At 49.1% G+C, this 18,395-nt stretch overlaps 1 protein-coding gene across 1 annotated transcript in view; it reads right to left on the bottom strand.

Moving 5' to 3' along the window:
* Positions 1-18,395, bottom strand: part of OXSR1 (oxidative stress responsive kinase 1) — a 149,398-nt gene that overhangs the window by 49,741 nt on the left and 81,262 nt on the right. The window contains exons 3-4 of the mRNA XM_073581496.1: positions 17,346-17,454; positions 3,096-3,237 (exon numbers count right to left, since the gene is read on the bottom strand). Of these exons, the coding sequence (XP_073437597.1) occupies positions 3,096-3,237; positions 17,346-17,454 (251 nt within the window). The remainder of the gene's footprint in view (positions 1-3,095; positions 3,238-17,345; positions 17,455-18,395) is intronic.

The following is an 18,395-nucleotide window of genomic DNA, read 5'->3' as shown; positions in this document are numbered from 1 at the left end:
GACCTGGCGAAAAGGCTGTTTCGCCTTTTGCTGCGGGAGGAAGCTGCTTTTCCCTCCTGTCACATTGGAGATGAGCCGATCCAACTTCTCCCCGAACAAGCGGCCTCCCTGATAGGGCAAGGAAGTCAAGGACTTCTTGGAAATTGAATCGGCTCGCCAAGTTCTCAACCAGAGGGCTCTCCTAATGGCTACTGCGTTAGCGGCTGCAAATGCTGCACAATTAGCCGCATCCAAAGAAGCATTAAGTAGTCTCCAGCTATAGCAATCTGACTTGCGACCTCAGACACCTCCGCAGGTAGGCCTCTATCCTGCAAGGCGTTATTCAAAGACTCTGACCATGACATCATGGCCTTGGCTACCCACGTCGCCGTGAACGAAAGGGCGAGCGCCGAACATGATGCCTCAAAAACTGATCGCGCCAAGCCCTCTTTGAGCCGATCCGTGGGGTCCTTAATGGACGAGCCGCTAGGCACCGACAACAAGGACTTCGAGGCCAGGTGCGACACTGGCGGGTCCACCACTGGGGATTCCGCCCATTTCTTACAGAGTTCCGGGGCAAATGGGTATCTTGCCTCTATAGACTTCTGGCTCGAGAAGCGCTTGTCTGGGCATTCTCTGTGGCGCTGCACTATATCCTCAAATTCTGGGTGAGTGCCAAATACTCTATGCAGGTGCTTGGCCCGCTTAAAGGCTACCTTATGGCTTGCGGCCAAGGTAGCATCATCTTCGATCCCCAGGGTTTGATTGACAGCTTCAATGAGGCTGTCCACTGTCTCCCGGCATCCCGGGGAATCTAGATCAAGTGGCTCGTCTGAGTCACGATCTAACCTCTGCCAGCTCCCGCTCGCTGGTGAAGGGGAGCGTGATGCTGAACTCCCCAATGCCGAGGCACCGGATAGGCCAGGAGACCTCGTACGGGTTTGTTTCCTTCGCCTCTGTCTGGCATGGGAACAGCCCCTGCAGGCCGAAGGTTCCTGTGAGGTGGAGGACCCTTCCCAGATAAGCGAGCCACTATCCTTGCCTCCCTTTGGGGTGTGAAGGGACTCGATCGTCTTTGTAAGTGAGGCCATAGACTGGGACAATGATAACGCCCATTCCGGAGGACTCGGCCTAACACTGGCCAAAAACCGGGGGCTCAATTTTTCTCCACCACTCGCAGCGCCGCGACGGCGACAGTGCAAGGCCGTTGATGACGGCAAAAAAACGCAGCTACTCTTCCTACTATGGACACGAGGAGGGCCTTAGGGGGACGCACACCGCTGCCTGCCGCTGCTGCCTAGTAGCCCCCCGCACTCCCATACATTAAATGCGGCTGTCCACTTCACTCCAAGTAGGCCCTTCAGGGCGAACAACAAACCAGGGAGCGGGGGGTGGTGTGGGGATCCTGGACGGTGCAGGCACCCTAACTCCGTCCAGCTTCAGCCAAGGAGAGGGACCGTCCGCCTCCTTGCAGCACCTTCGCCTTGCATTGGTGGAGCAGTGGGGGCCGCTCGGACCGTCTTGTGCCTCTGATTAGCCCATGGTTTCTCTACCTAGGGGTGGTCAGGGCTAGGTCCGGCATCATGTCCCACGTCGCGGGAAAGGATACGTGGAGGGACACTCGCACGTGCTCGCCCGTTGTTGGTTTGGGGAAATCGGACCCTTTCAATAGGATCCGTTGCCCCAGTCTCATCTTCTTAGAAAAAATAAAGAAAAGAAAAAAACAAACTAAAATAAAAAATTCTGGGGAAATTGCCCAGATTTGTCCCACGGTGCGGGAAAGGATACGTGGAGGCGATACTCGACACGTGCTCGCCCGTTGATGGTTTGGGGAAATCGGACCCTTTCAATAGGATCCGTTGCCCCATCTAATCTTCATGGACAAAAAAGTCTGGAGAAAAAGGACCAGACGTGTGCCTCCATAGACACTAAGCAACAAAACTGGCTTCTGCCCGAAATCAGGGCGAGGGTGTTTACGGCGGGGGGAGGAGCTAACCTTGTGTTGTTGCGTAGTGTCAGCCTCCAGATGGCGGTAGCATACACCCACAGTACCTGTGTCCCCCAATGCGACGAAGGAGAAAAGAAGTCACGGTATTATTTTGTTGAGCTTCTAATGACCTGCGTGCCTAAGTAGACGCCTTAGGAAGGGTCCATCCTTTTAAGGATGATTGTCCGAAACACATAAATATATTTATACATCTTTCCAAGAGTTGTTACACATTTTTAACATGAAGAAATAAAAATCACGATTATAACTGCAGGATGGTTGATGCTGAAAATATTGTAATAAGGAAAAAAAATACCCTTCCATTTAAAAGAAGAAGAGAAAAAAAACCTTTTATATGAAAAAATAAAAGGCTTTCTGTGCTCACACACTGTGTACTAATGGGGTAATTACTCTGGTTTCTGAAGAAACTTTCTCACACCCATTCTGAACTTCACAATGAACCCACAGCTCAGGTGTGTCACATACAATACACTTGTCTGCCTTGTAACTGAAGATGAATGTGGACTCAGTACAGGTTACACCGGATTCACAGCTCAGGTTACTAGTGAGAGTTAGTGCCCTATTTCTTTTTTTATTGTTGCTATTGTTTAAATATTTTGATTGACTTTTTTCCAATAAAAAAAAAAGTAAATTGATAACTGAAACAAGAAAGATCCAAAAAAAACAAATTCTAAGGAGGGAGCTGGACGTATGTGTGGAGAGTAAAGTGTAAACAGCTTGCACGGAGAACTGAGGTTATACCCCATTCATTAAATAAGGGATCATTTCCCAATCACGAACAGGCGTCAAAACCTGAAAACGCGGGTCTGAAGAGCACTGCCTGATCGGAGCCCAAGTCAAGCAGGAGAACTTGCACTCCATTCATGCTCAATGGGAGCGCCGCACTTGGCCATCTCTGGTGGTCCCATTGACAAGCGACACATCACTGAATTCTGTGTTTCAGCCTCTCTATCCTGCTGTCTTCAGATTACAGAGCAAAAATCTGCTGACAGATTCACTTTAAGTCCGGCTGCCCTTTTTCTCATGAGGCTTTTTTACCATGATACTCCTTTATACCTCCAATTAAATGTGGCCTAAAAACGATACATCCACAGTACAAGGTACCAACCTATGGATCTGACCATTTTTATGTAGGTATTCAAGTCCTTCCAGAACTTCCTTGAGCATGGTGGCAATGCTTGGCTCATCCAATACCCCATTTTTGTGTTCTCCTTTGGCTATTATATGTTTGATGATGTCCAAGACGGAACCTGCGGATTACAAAATTCAACGGACTGTCAAAAAAAAGTCAGAAAAATAATTATAGATGCAGAATAGTTTATTCAATTCAGATACTTGATGTCCACCTGGATTATCACTCAGGCCCATTACTGATCCAGGGGCAAAACCAATGCTGTACGTTCTCCACTTATATGTCCAGCACACAGGCAGTTCTCCAACCTGTGTCCCCCCGGGAAAAACTTAGGTTGAAGGGTCTCATCGCTAGTGCAAGTAACATGATGCCCATACTTAGGACATAGGTTTTTAATTTGGGCCAGGTTGGTAGCAGCGATGGAAGGGAGTATTAATATGTACCAGTATTGTGGTCCCAGAAAAATGGCACGAAAGTGGTATATGTGAACACAGCCTAATGTTTTCACCTTTATGAAAGTGACTATGACTCAGTCTGACAGTAATAAGTCTTACATTCCTGAAATTTTATACATATCCTGAAGGGTTAATAAATCCCTCAATCACGTATGCTCTAATTACATAATATTTTCCCTACTTCTGCACATTTGATCTGTCGTCACCTGTAATTACAGGCGAGACACAGATTTTACTATTCATTTATTTTTTTTTTTAAAGGTACGTGGTGAATGTCATTGTATGATTAAAGGGGATGTCAGACTCCCCACCAAAATGTGAAAAGACATGGAACAAAGTTTAAAAACAATTATACTCCCCAGCTATACCCGCATCATGGCAGCGCAGGCCGCTCCAGCAGGCTCTGCAGGAATAGTAGAGAGGATATCCCTTTCTTTGATCACATGACCGCTGCCGCCTGTGATTGGCTGCAGTGGTCAGGCTACAGGAATTTGATATCACGCAAGGCATATTTGATAACATCACATTACTTCATGTCACTGTAAAGACCGCCGGAGAAACGTATGCTGGGGTATCAGGGGAGATAGATAGTGACTCTTTTAGCACTTGTCCTGCCTTTTGAAAATATTTTGGAGAGAAACCCCTTTAATAGTGGCATGTTAACTAATATACAAGATAGAAAAAGTGACCAAACATTTCCCCTAGAGAACTTTTGGTGGAGCCGGACTTATGTGATTTAACAAGAGAGCAGACACAAGCACAAATAGCACAGAAGTAACATGTGCCGGATATGCCGCACTGCAGCCTCTATAACCAAGATGTCTGCTCGTTCACGAGGGCAGGTCTCGCCATGCTTTCCTCTTACACTACTGTCCTCCTGGTTTCTGCTCTGGGTTTAAGGGTATATTAACTAGGAAGATTCCAGATTTCCTTACGAGACTGGACACTTGTCTACCATATTACAAATCAACGCTTTAAAAAAAAAAAAAAAAAAAAGCTTTTGGTGAGACTGGGTTCCACCAGCATCACATCGATTGGACCATTTTGGTCAAAATTACCTTCTGTCCCATCCAACACTTACATTTGTAATTTCCCTTCCCTGTGATTTCTTTCCTTCTTTCTCCAGCTCAGGTTAAGAGCTCATTCACACGTTCAATTTTTCCCTGTAGGAGAAAAACGGACCAATTATTCTGACCAGAGTTCGATCAGTTTTTCTCATACGTGGAGAAATAAGAAAACGTTTCTCCACCTTCACCGTTGTGTCTGACACTCCATGACAGAATCGGCCCGCACTGGGATGTCATCCCGATTTTTTCACACACTCATTGTCGATTCTGATCAGATCCTTGGATCAAAAGCGGACATGTTTCAGCGATTTTCTGCACACCACTCATTCCGGGGAAAAGCTCGGACACGCCAATGGCGACATAGACTGTCCCAGGAACGAGTGCCATCTGTAAAAAACATGGAGAGCACTCGTGTGTGAAAATCGGATATCTGAATGAGGCCTGAAAGAGGTTTTCCCGATTAACGATAGTAGCGCCCAAACAACTGCCTAGATGTAAAACAAAAACTCAGATCGTACTCATTCTGCTTTGGTGTTGGCTGCATTGCTGAGGTCACAACTACAGCTCACATCACCACTGCAGCTCGACTGCTCTGGATATCTACTTTAGCATAGCCACGGAGCTCAGCGATTGGCTGCAGCAGTGATGATTGCTGCAGGTGACATCAACTTTACAGCCAATACCCAGACTCCATTGCAGAGGCGGAGAGCCGGCACAGGACCTGGAAAAGGCGACTACCATTGTGTTTGCTATTTTACAACTAACCAATCACTTTTATGAAAGGGCAGAGCCCCTTTAACACGCTCAGGCTGTCTGGGACAAGGGCTACGGGCAGGAAATGGTATAAAATAAATGTTACTTTACGTATTCCAGCTCCTGCTGTTCTAGTGTAGCCCCTCCGGTGGTCCCTGCCGCTCCTGCAGTGATGACGTCACCTCTATCAGTCATATGACTGCTGCAGCCAATCACTGCCTTGAGTGCTGAGAGTTGTAGGTACGGCAGGTGACAACTCCTGGCAATGATCGGATGTGACGTCACTGCTGCAGGCCGGGCACGGACCATGGTGGTGGTGAAACAGCGGTGGGGACTGAAAGTGATTTTATACTTTTTCCTGACAACCCCGATAAAACTTGAAATAACAACAAAAAGTAAGCTGCAAATATGCAGAAGTCGAGCTCAGCACCTCACACCCAGACATGTTCTACAATGCCCAAACCAAACACAGAATAAACAAATATTAACAGGAGCACAAGTGTCATTAGTCAGGGACGGCTGGGCAAATGACGGCCATATGCAGCCTATAGAGCCGTGAAGAGGTGGAATAAGGACACACAGGGGCGGGGACGTCCTTCACGAAATCAATGAAGAAAAGAAATGAAAGACAAGTAAAGATTAATCGTTACCAATCGGAATGACCACTCATATTCGGCTTCGGATCCTAACAGATCTATTTTCTAAAGGATCCAATTGACTCATTATGGTGACGGTCAGGTTTCCATTGTTTTTGATGGCACATATAGTACTGCAGGATACACCGTTCTTGGCACAAGCACCAGAATCTAGTGTCGAATTCTACTCAACTTTACGAATATTGATTGTGCACAGAAAAAAAAGTATCAATGTTATTAGAGTGATCGATTTACGAAATCTTCCATCGTTCGGCTCATAAGTATCAGCCTACGAAAGGATAACAACTGGGAATACCCTAATGTAGCGCTGGCCACTAATTCATTCCCAAACCTGCTGATGTACAGAGCATATACAGTACAGACCAAAAGTTTGGACACACCTTCTCATTCAAAAGAGTTTTCTTTATTTTCATGACTATGAAAATTGTAGATTCACTCTGAAGGCATCAAAGCTATGAATTAGCACATGTGGAATTATATAATTAACAAAAGTGTGAAACAATTGAAAATATGTCTTATAGTCTAGGTTCTTCAAAGTAGCCACCTTTTGCTTTGATTACTGCTTTGCACACTCTTGGCATTCTCTTGATGAGCTTCAAGAGGTAGTCACCGGAAATGGTTTTCACTTCACAGGTGTGCCCTGTCAGGTTTAATAAGTGGGATTTCTTGCCTTATAAATGGGGTTGGGACCAACAGTTGTGTTGTGCAGAAGTCTGGTGGATACACATCTGATAGTCCTACTGAATAGACTGATAGAATTTGTATTATGGCAAGAAAAAAGCAGCTGAGTAAAGAAAAACGAGTGGCCATCATTACTTTAAGAAATGAAGGTCAGTCAGTTTGAAAAATAGGGAAAACTTTGAAAGTGTCCCCAAGTGCAGTAGCAAAAACCATCAAGTACTACAAAGAAACTGGCTCACATGAGGACCGCCCCAGGAAAGGAAGACCAAGAGTCACCTCTGCTGCGGAGGAGAAGTCATCCGAGTCACCAGTCTCAGAAATAGCAGGTTAACAGCAGCTCAGATTAGAGACCAGGTCAATGCCACGCAGAGGTCTAGCAGCAGACACATCTCTACAACAACTGTTCAGAGGAGACTTTGTGCAGCAGACCTTCATGGTAAAATAGCTGCTAGGAAACCACTGCTAAGGACAGGCAACAAGCAGAAGAGACTTGTTTGGGCTAAAGAACACAAGGAATGGACATTAGACCAGTGGAAATCTGTGCATTGGTCTGATCAGTCCAAATTTGAGATCTTTGGTTCCAACCACCGTGTCTTTGTGCGATGCAGAAAAGGTGAATGGATGGACTCTACATGCCTGGTTCCCACCGTGAAGCATGGAGGAGGAGGTGTGATGGTGTGGGGGTGCTTTGCTGGTGACACTGTTGGAGATTTATTCAAAATTGAAGGCATACTGAACCAGCATGGCTACCACAGCATCTTGCAGCGGCATGCTATTCCATCCGGTTTGCCTTTAGTTCGACCATCATTTATTTTTCAACAGGACAATGACCCCAAATACACCTCCAGGCTGTGTAAGGGCTATTTGACCAAGAAGGAGAGTGATGGGGTGCTACGCCAGATGACCTGGCCTCCACAGTCACCAGACCTGAACCCAATCGAGATGGTTTGTGGTGAGCTGGACCGCAGAGTGAAGGCAAAAGGGCTAACAAGTGCTATGCATCTCTGGGAACTCCTTCAAGACTGTTGGAAGACCATTTCCGGTGACTACCTCTTGAAGCTCATCAAGAGAATGCCAAGAGTGTGCAAAGCAGTAATCAAAGCAAAAGGTGGCTACTTTGAAGAACCTAGAATATAAGACATATTTTCAGTTGTTTCACACGTTTTTGTTAATTATATAATTCCACATGTGTTAATTCATAGTTTTGATGCCTTCAGAGTGAATCTACAATTTTCATAGTCATGAAAATAAAGAAAACTCTTTGAATGAGAAGGTGTGTCCAAACATTTGGTCTGTACTGTATAGGCCCCAATTCATCAAGACTGATATAAAAAAAATCACCAGTGTGGTGGTGTAGGGTCGGACAGGTTCGCAGGATGCAGTGACGAGACACTAGACGAATGGTGGTTTTCGAAATCACGTTTATATAACTCTTGCCGATGGGCTAGGCTGAACAAAACAAGGATAAAGAAACAACACCAACAGTCCACGCAGGGACTCAACAAACTTAACCAAATATAGTTTCACTTAGCCTTCCAGGGACTGCGGGGTTCAGTAGCGTGGCTGCGTTGAGGTCGCTGAGGCGGCTGTCCTGAGGAAAGTGACGTCGGTGGGGGCAACAGGCCCTGAAGAAAATAATACCGTTGGGGCGCAACAAGCCCTGAAGAAAGCGAGGACGTTGGAGCGCAACAGGCCCTGAAGGAAACGGGGACGTTGGGGCGCAACAGGCCCTTAAGGCATTGCTGCCGCTGGGGCCTAACAGGCCCTGAGGGAAACACTGCCGCTGGGGCGCAACAGGCCCTGAAGGAAACGGGGACGTTGGGGTGCTACAGGCCCTGAAGGTAACGCTGCCGCTGGGGCGCAACAGGCCCTGAAGGATACGCTGCCGCTGGGGCGCAACAGGCCCTGAAGAAAACGCTGCCGCTGGGGCGCAACAGGCCCTGAAGAAAACGCTGCCGCTGGGGCGCAACAGGCCCTGAAGAAAGCAGTGCCGTTGGGGCTCAACGGGCCCTGAAGTAAATGATGGAGGTGGCGCGCGGTGATGACGCAGTTCCCCAGAAAGGCCTGTAGCCGTCCTTTACCAAGGAGTCTCTTCCTAAGCCAGGGTAGCGAGCCTTTTATCCCGCCTGTGACAATGTGGCGTACCTTGAGGCCGATGATGGCCGGGTCGGCGTGATGGGGGAAGGGCCCAGGTCTCTGAGGCCTGGTTACCAGTACTCACAGCCACAACCGGAGGTATAGTTCCTCTCCCTTCAAGGCGGGGGTTAGCGGGGATAATTCTCTCAGAACGGGAGCGGGGAGCAGTCACTGGGCACAGTCTCTCACGTCTCTCTTGTCGGTCAATCGGTTGCTTTCTCCTCGCAGGCTCCTCTCGGTGCCCCTGCAAGTCACCCTGCGTCTTGCCTTCACTCCCTCTCTTCCCCAACTGCCACTTCAGCGCGTCCCCTGCTCCTTTTACCCTAGCCCCTCCCCCTGTTGCCCTGACAACCTCAGTCGCATGTCTCCCTTTGTAATCCCCCTGTTGTGCTTCCTTCAATAACTCTGATGGCGGTCCCCTTGGTTCCGGCCCAAACACTATATGGGGGTCCTCCTCCCCACATTCCCCCACCCTGTAAGCTCGCCAGTCCTCGGGCGAGGGAGTTAGTCTATTAAGATTGACCTGTAAAGGTGTTAATATTCGTTGTCATACGAACTGATCTTGTTCATACCGTTCGGGGGGTTTGCCGGCTGTTGACCGCTCGGAGCGTCTAAGTTCGACTGGGGTGGAATCTTCTGGGGTGGTGGACGTCGGTGGGCTGCATGGTGCTGGTGGGTTAATTGTGTCAACTGGCTCATTAATGGGTGGAGGGCCCTTGGGAACTGGAGGGAAATCCTCATCTTCCGAGTCCCAGCATATGAACTCCGGTTCGGATGTCTTCGGGACAGGTTCCAGTTGCTTCGGGTCGGTGGAAATACACGGGCGCAACATATTACGATGCACAATGCGGGTGGGCAGTGTTTCATCCTGCTCGGGCCGTATTTCGTACACAGGTCCTTCTGGATGGATACGGCGTAGTACCCGATAAGGACTCTCTTCCCAACGTGACTCCAGTTTATTCTGGGGGCGTTGATCTAGTACAAGCACACGGTCCCCGCTTTGGAGATGGGGAGGGGAGGTTGTATTCTTCCCTGGGTGTTCCCAGTCTTGAAGTTTGGTATGTACAATTCGGTGAAGAGTTTGCAGCCTGTGGCGATGATTTCGGACCCAAGATGACACTCCGGTCCAGGGCCGAGGCTCTTCGGGGTCCAACTCTACCTCCGTGATCCCTTTACCCTCTCGTCCGAACAGCAGGAAATAAGGAGTATAGCCCATAACTCGATGTACCCGATTATTATAAACCTATACTAATTCAGAAACATATTCAGGCCAACGAGCTTTCTTGTCACTCTCCAGAGTGCGTAGCATTTGAATCAATGTCCGATTAAATCGCTCACAAGCCCCATTCCCTTGCGGGTGATATGGTGTGGTCCGGGATTTATCAATCCCATAAAGATGATGTAGTTCCTCCATAACTTTCCCCAAAAAACATGCTCCCTGGTCGGAATGTATACGTTGAGGACAGCCATACACTTGTATAAAGTTTCTGCAAATTGCGGAGGCGGCTGACTCCGCGGTCTGGTCTCGGGTAGGGGTGACCACAGCGAACTTGGTGAAATGATCCACCATGACGAGGCAGTGTTCGTATCCCTGGAATGCGGGACCAATGTGCAGATAATCCACCGTCAGGAGCTCAAAGGGTGCTGAAGTCACAATCGTCTGTGTTGCGGCCCTCTGAGCAGGCGGTTTGGCCAATTCACATAAGCGGCAGGTACGGCAAACTTCTTCAACAACAGCCGACAAGCGTGGGTGATAAACTTTCTGTTGTAACCATTGCAAAATCTTTTTGACTCCAAAGTGGGCCCCTTTTTCGTGAGCCTCTTGAGGCAGCTCGTGTAGTTGAGCTCCGGGTGTAAACACCTGCCAAACAGTTGTTGAGGTTGTTTGCGAAGTGATTTTACGGTACAGTAGTCCCTTTCGGATAATCAGTCTCTCCCATTGTCGCAGCATCAGCGACAGGTCTTGGGTCAAAGTTTGTCGTTGAGTATCAGTGGGTAATTGACCAGCGGCGACCCATGTCCGGAGAAGTCCAACTTCTTCATCTTCTTGTTGCTGTTGTATCCACTTATCCCGAGATTGCTCCAGGATGCCCCTGTGGGCCTCTGGGGAAGATACTTTTGCATCAACATTGGTGAGCACGGCAGCGGTAAGAGCGAACGGTATTTCCTCTCCTTCTAATTCTTCATCTCGATTCCGTCCGGGAGTTGTATGTCGAATCCTGGAGAGAGCATCTGCATGAACATTTTCGGCCCCGCTTTTGTAAATAATCTTGTAATTGTACTTCGCCATTCGGGCCACCCATCGCTGCTCCAAAGCCCCCAACTTGGCGTTTTCCAAATGAGCCAGTGGGTTGTTGTCAGTTCGCACTACCACCTCGGAGCCCGCTAGGTACTCTGCGAATTTTTTCGTCATAGCCCACACCACTGCGAGGAGCTTGAGCTTAAAAGAGCTGTAATTGTCAGGGTTACGCTCGGAGTCATGGAGTGAACGGCTTCCATAAGCGATCACCCTCTCCTGGCCATCCTGAACCTGTGACAACACAGCCCCTAGCCCGTGAAGACTCCCGTCAGTGTGCAGGATGAACGGCTGAGAGAAATCCGCATAAACCAACACTGGGGCATCCGAGAGTGCAGCCTTAAGATCTCGGAAGGCCTCTTCCTGAGGGTGTTGCCACTGGATTCTTCGCCCATTGGCCCCAGTGGGAGCCCCCTTCAGCAGGTCATGCAGGGCTCGAGCTCGACATGCAAAATTTTTTACGAAACGACGGTAATATCCAGCTAACCCCAGAAAAGCCCACACGTCTTTCACCGTCTCGGGGGTAGGCCATTCCTGGATGGCAGCAACCTTCTCCCGGGACGGCCTCACACCCTCTGCCGAAACGACATGACCCAGATACTCAATCTGAGAGCGAAATAGGTGGCATTTCTGAGGCTTCACCTTCAATCCGTACTTTTGCAGCCGGCTGAGTACCTTGTCCCAACCGCTTCAGGTGGTCCTCGAAGGAGGCGGCATAGACAATGATGTCGTCCAGGTAGATCAACGTGGCCTCAAAATTGAGATCTCCTAAACATCGCTCCATCAATCGCTGAAAGGTCCCGGGGGCGTTGGCCAGCCCGAATGGCATACGATTAAACTCAAACAGTCCCATGGGCATTATGAACGCCGTCTTAGCTCTGTCCTCTTCTGACATGGGCACCTGCCAGTACCCACTGGCCAAGTCCAGGGTCGAAAAATATGTTGCTTTGCCCAATGCAGACAGAGATTCTTCTATGCGGGGCAGTGGGTATGAGTCTTTAATAGTGCAAGCATTCAATTTACGATAATCCACACAGAATCGTAGTGTACCATCTTTCTTCCGGACAAACACGATGGGGGCCGCCCAAGGGCTTTGACTTTCCCGTATCACCCCTTTTTGCAGCATCTGAGCCAGCAAAGTTTTCACCTCTTGATAGAGTTGTGGCGGGATCTGTCGATATCGTTCTCGGATAGGGGCCGCTCCTGCTGTGGGGATCTCATGAGTGATAGCGGTGGTACACCCAAAGTCATCCTCATGGCTAGCAAATACTTCGTGGTACTGTCCCAGCAATGCTTTTACTTGTGAAAGTTGGGCCGCAGTTAGTCCAGAAAGCTCGGCCCGCATCTGCTCCAAAATATTTTGGCCCTTCTCTTGTGTCGAGACTTCGTGGGCCTGCAAGGTTCGTATTGTTACCTCCCAAGGATCCTCGGGGTGTACTCGTAATTGAACCGCAGGAGCGGGCAGCACTTCTTCTAAAGGCTTTACTAGTTTGGCCAGTACAGTCCGGGCTTTCAGAATGGTATCTCGGTCTTCAAGGTTAACGCAGCGGACCAGGACGGTTCCTTTTCGCACCGTAGCGAGGGAACGAGCCACCAGTATGCCAGGAGGTAAGTGCTCTGAGTGACACGACTCCACCTGCACCTCTACGCCCTCCAAAGGTATCGGGGCCCGAATTGGCAGGGCCACCACTGTCTGTCCAGGAGGCAGCACAAGCAGGGGTGCCGCTGACGCGATGACCTTATCCAGAGCCTCACCCTCCTAGCAGTCTCGATGCACCCGCGCACCTCGCACCAGCTGCTGGAATACCTGTCCCTGAGCTGTGCGAGAACCCCACTGCTTCAGTGTCCTTTGTGTGGGATCATTAAGCAACAGGTTACCAAACTCTTTTAAAATATTCATGCCTAGGGTGACGGGGTGTCGTTGATCAGCTTCTCCTTGAGTCAGCACCACCCATCTGCGGCCGAGGGGTTTACCGCACAACGTCATCTGCACCCACACTACCCCGGCAACCGGGACCGGCAGTTGGTTAGCAGCTATTAATCTAATCATGGGTCCCCACTGAGGCCTTGCTGCCTCTGGAAAGTTTCGTTGAAAGTACGCTGCGGGCATAGTGGTTACTTGTGACCCCGTGTCCACCAGACACCGGACGGCCCGGCCCTCTACTTCTGCCCAAACTACCGGACAATTTTCTATCAAATCTTCGGGACTTCCACCACCCCTAGTTGTGGTTTTCGGCTCCGAGCGGCGTCCCCCCAGCCCGGAGCCCTTTAGTTTAATGGCCGACGGGGTGGGTATCTCCCACGCCGCGGACACTCTCGGGCGAAGTGGCCTGGTTCTCCACACTCATAACACCGGGCCGGTATAGTTTGACCACCCCGCGGAGAACGTGACCCCCAGGGACCGGGATTAACACTGGGTCGTCCAGTCTCTGGTTCGGTTCTTCTCTTTACTTCAGCCAACTCGCTCTTAATATTTTTCAATTCTCGCTTCATCTCCTCCACCCACTGGGGTTCCTCAACTGTGTTCGAGGAGGCCTCCACACCTCGGACCTTCCCCACGGGGACCGCCATCCCCTGCTCTTGCTCCCAAACCCGTGCCTGACTTCCCACTTCTGAAAAATCTATTTGGGGATTCATTCTGATCTGTTCCCGTAATGCCTGTTTTATCAGTGGATCTCGCAGTCCAGTCACCAGTAGGTCACGTAGGGTAATGTCAACAGGTCCTACCCCTACCCCGTCTTTTCTTTCAATAGCCGTATGCAATTCTTGGAGCACATTCATATACTGAGTAATCGTCTCCCCCTCTGCCTGCATCCGACTAAACAGACGGGTCCTTAACTCTCCCACATCAGTGGGCTCTCCGTGGGTCTGTTCCACTATCTGCAACACCTTTTCAAAAGTGTTGCGGTGCCCCGGAAATTTCAACATCACTGACCTCCGCACCTCCCCGTCTAGGGCCATGAGTGCCACTTCAGCTTCCAGGTCAGGGGTCATTGGGTGCATCCAAAAGAGCCCCCGCATTCGCTCTGTCCAGTTCCATAGCATAGTATTGGAGCCGGAAAATCTAGGCAGGTTGTTCAGCATGGCCCCCAATGAAATGCTAGTACGGGGGCCCTCATTATTTACAGATTCTACAGCTTCCCCCTGACCTGCGCCACCACCGTCTATGCTCGGAGACTGCATCCTGCCGACTACGCCAAGTGTAGGGTCGGACAGGTTCGCAGGATGCAGTGACGAGACACTAGACTAATGGTGGTTTTCGAAATCACGTTTATATAACTCTTGCCGATGGGCTAGGCTGAACAGGGCTAGGCTGAACAAAACAAGGATAAAGAAACAACACCAACAGTCCACGCAGGGACTCAACAAACTTAACCAAATATAGTTTCACTTAGCCTTCCAAGGACTGCGGGGTTCAGTAGCGTGGCCGCGTTGAGGTCGCTGAGGCGGCTGTCCTGAGGAAAGTGACGTCGGTGGGGGCAACAGGCCCTGAAGAAAATAATACCGTTGGGGCGCAACAAGCCCTGAAGAAAGCGAGGACGTTGGGGCGCAACTGGCCCTGAAGGAAACGGGGACGTTGGGGCGCAACAGGCCCTTAAGGTATTGCTGCCGCTGGGACGTAACAGGCCCTGAGGGAAACACTGCCGCTGGGGCGCAACAGGCCCTGAAGGAAACGGGGACGTTGGGGCGCTACAGGCCCTGAAGGTAACGCTGCCGCTGGGGCGCAACAGGCCCTGAAGGATACGCTGCCGCTGGGGCGCAACAGGCCCTGAAGAAAACGCTGCCGCTGGGGCGCAACAGGCCCTGAAGAAAACGCTGCCGCTGGGGCGCAACAGGCCCTGAAGAAAGCAGTGCCGTTGGGGCTCAACGGGCCCTGAAGTAAATGATGGAGGTGGCGCGCGGTGATGACGCAGTTCCCCAGAAAGGCCTGTAGCCGTCCTTTACCAAGGAGTCTCTTCCTAAGCCAGGGTAGCGAGCCTTTTATCCCGCCTGTGACAATGTGGCGTACCTTGAGGCCGATGATGGCCGGATCGGCGTGATGGGGGAAGGCAGGGGGAAAGGGCCCAGGTCTCTGAGGCCTGGTTACCAGTACTCACGGCCACAACCGGAGGTATAGTTCCTCTCCCTTCAAGGCGGGGGTTAGCGGGGATAATTCTCTCAGAACGGGAGCGGGGAGCAGTCACTGGGCACAGTCTCTCACGTCTCTCTTGTCGGTCAATCGGTTGCTTTCTCCTCGCAGGCTCCTCTCGGTGCCCCTGCAAGTCACCCTGCGTCTTGCCTTCACTCCCTCTCTTCCCCAACTGCCACTTCAGCGCGTCCCCTGCTCCTTTTACCCTAGCCCCTCCCCCTGTTGCCCTGACAACCTCAGTCGCATGTCTCCCTTTGTAATCCCCCTGTTGTGCTTCCTTCAATAACTCTGATGGCGGTCCCCTTGGTTCCGGCCCAATCACTATATGGGGGTCCTCCTCCCCACAGTGGAGCAAGGTGCGCCAAATACATTAATAGGTTTCCACCACGTAATTTTCAGATTCAGGTGCTGCATTTGTGTCAAAATTTAGGCCAGTTTTTTGGAACATGTTAAAATGTCATTACAGCCCTCACCAGACCAAGTTCCGCGCACTTTTCAAAAAGTTGTCCGAGCTGGCCAAAACTGGCGCAAAATCATCAAGATGCAATTTTTGTTCACGCAATTATGAGTTGTGCAAAAAGTTCACCATATTTTAAGCACTTTTATACCAGAAAACTGGTAAAAACTACTCAATGAATTGGGCCATTATTTCAACCTGCAGTCAACGGTGTCAGGCTTGTTAGCCATGCATGACGTGGAAACCACGACTCTACGGGATAAACTTACTGGAGTTTCCCTGACCACAGGCTCCAATAACTGCACACCTTAAAGGGAACATTTCATCGGGTCAAAAGGGCCAGTTTTTGCTGTTATTTTATTCCCACTGCTCCCTTGAGTCTTCCTTTTTTTCTTTGATTGTTTCTTTAAATCCATCACATGATTCCAGAGATACGGGTCTTTTTAGTCAGTGCTAATCCTTGAGGTCTTTACAAAGGGGACGTGCAGAATTCTTCTATGGGCGTGCCTCTATGCTACTCTATTATTGCCCTCTGAGAACCTTTGAAAACACTACAAAAATTAGGACTAAATAAAAAGACCCTCATCTCTAGCACTGCAAGATAGATTAAAAAATAAAAATAGAAAAAGAAAAGGATTGAATACTCAGGGGAGCAACATGGATAAAATGAGAGCAAAAACTGGTCACGTTCAACCTGCTAACAGGTCCTCTTTAAAGGGAATCTGTCACCTCATTTTTGCCCTATGAGATGGGGCCACCGCCATCAGGGGCTTATCTACAGCAATCTGTAATGCTGTATATAAGCCCCAAATGTAACCTGAAAAATAAGAAAAACAAGTTAGATTATACTCACCCGGGGGTCCGGCGCCTCCCATCTTCTAGCGATGACATCCTCCTCCGTACTTCTGCACTGCATTACTTTACTCTGCCCTCAATAGGGCAGATATAGTACGCCTGCACAGGAGCTGCGGAAGAAGGAGGAGGACGTCATCGCTAGAAGATGGGAGGCGCCGGACCGCGACACCCATCGGACCGGACCCCGGGTGAGTATAATCTAACTCGTTTTTCTTATTTTTCAGGTTACATCGGGGGCTTATCTACAGCATTACAGAATGCTGTACATAAGCCCCTGATGGCGGTGGCCGCAACTCATAGGGCAAAAATGAGGTGACAGATTCCCTTTAAGGGTCCGTTCACGTGATCGTCATAGCTTTCCTTTCTAATGCCATAGAGCAGCTACTGACAGACCATACAGATTTTTTTTCTCATTTGGCAGCACTTTACATTTCAGTATGTACATGTACGAACTAACAACTCTAACAAGCTGGTGGCGCTGCTTGTAACCGCTCACAAGCTATAAGAGCTCAAGATCTTGAATGGTGCTGCTACACTGGGGGGCAAGTACGGTATGTGTTTATTATTCAAAAAGGGGCAGCCCAGTAGTGAATATTCCCTTAAAATGTAATTCTAAAGCTATCATGTGGCATCTGGACAAGGAGAAGAGTATGGCTCCTGAATTCAGGATAGATTGTAGGAAGGTGAGATCAGCAAGTGGAAATAGGACATGTGTCTTCAAGTGTCGTTTGCATCACTCACCTCCACTCAGCAGCTTCATTACCAGCCACAGCTCATCCTTAACCACAAACGAGGTATAGTAAGACACGATGTTGGGGTGGTGGCACTGACTCATTGCCTGGATTTCTTTCTGAAAAGTAAAAAAAATAAATAAATAAAATAAAGATGAAATATTGCCTTAAAATAACATCATGAAAAACAGTAGAAATAAAAATTATTCCATTGCCCTAGAACAGAAAAATGTTGGCTTCACTGAAGAGCTGTGTTGAACCTTACCGAAAAAGCAAAACACTAAAATCCAATTTGCATGACAGAGAATAAATGAGATTGCAGATACTGATCAGCAGGAGATAGCGGTTGTTATTCCAATACTGTAATTTTCAGGTGTTGTAGGAATGACAGTGGACAGAACATTACAGCACCCGTCCAGGGGTTCTTTTTTATTTCACTACTGAAGTGGGATCACTAATCTAAGTTCCCAGCCCCAAATCTTATACTTACCAACCAACGGCTTCATCGTTTATCAGTGCCGCTTCGGTGGTCTTCCTCAGGTTGTGACCTGCCGGATTGCTCCAATGTTTGCTGGGCGATCAGGAAGTCACAAGCCAATGTTAAGTCTATCAGAGACAGAACGAGGCCAGTACGAGGGTCCCATAAACTTACGCTGAGATCTTGAGACCGTTACCTCGGACTTCTGGTCAGTCAGAAGTTGGCGTGAAGTCAGAGTGGCACCGGGAAGAGCTAAAGACAGCAGCTGGTGAGTGTAATACTAAGGACAGGGAACTTACATCAGTGACACCACTCCAGCGTTAACACTCATATCACACCCCTTCCCTGGAGAGATTCCCTGGCAGGAAATCAGGATAACTCAGGGAGAACCGATAGGATAGTCTGAATTCGCATGTCTTCTGCCCATAATTGCTCGAAGTTGGCGGGTTCGGCCAACATTAGTCTAACATTTATGGGGAATCTCAAATGTAATTTTTGTAAGGATCTAAAGTAATCTCATATATGTATATCCCCTAAAATGATACTTTAATAGTTAAAAACCACACATGTGGTAAACACACC

Source organism: Dendrobates tinctorius, unplaced genomic scaffold (genome assembly GCF_039654945.1).
Source record: "Dendrobates tinctorius isolate UK_male_01 unplaced genomic scaffold, ASM3965494v1 ptg000070l, whole genome shotgun sequence".
NCBI lineage: Eukaryota > Metazoa > Chordata > Amphibia > Anura > Dendrobatidae > Dendrobates > Dendrobates tinctorius.
This window is presented reverse-complemented; position numbering and strand designations above follow the sequence as displayed.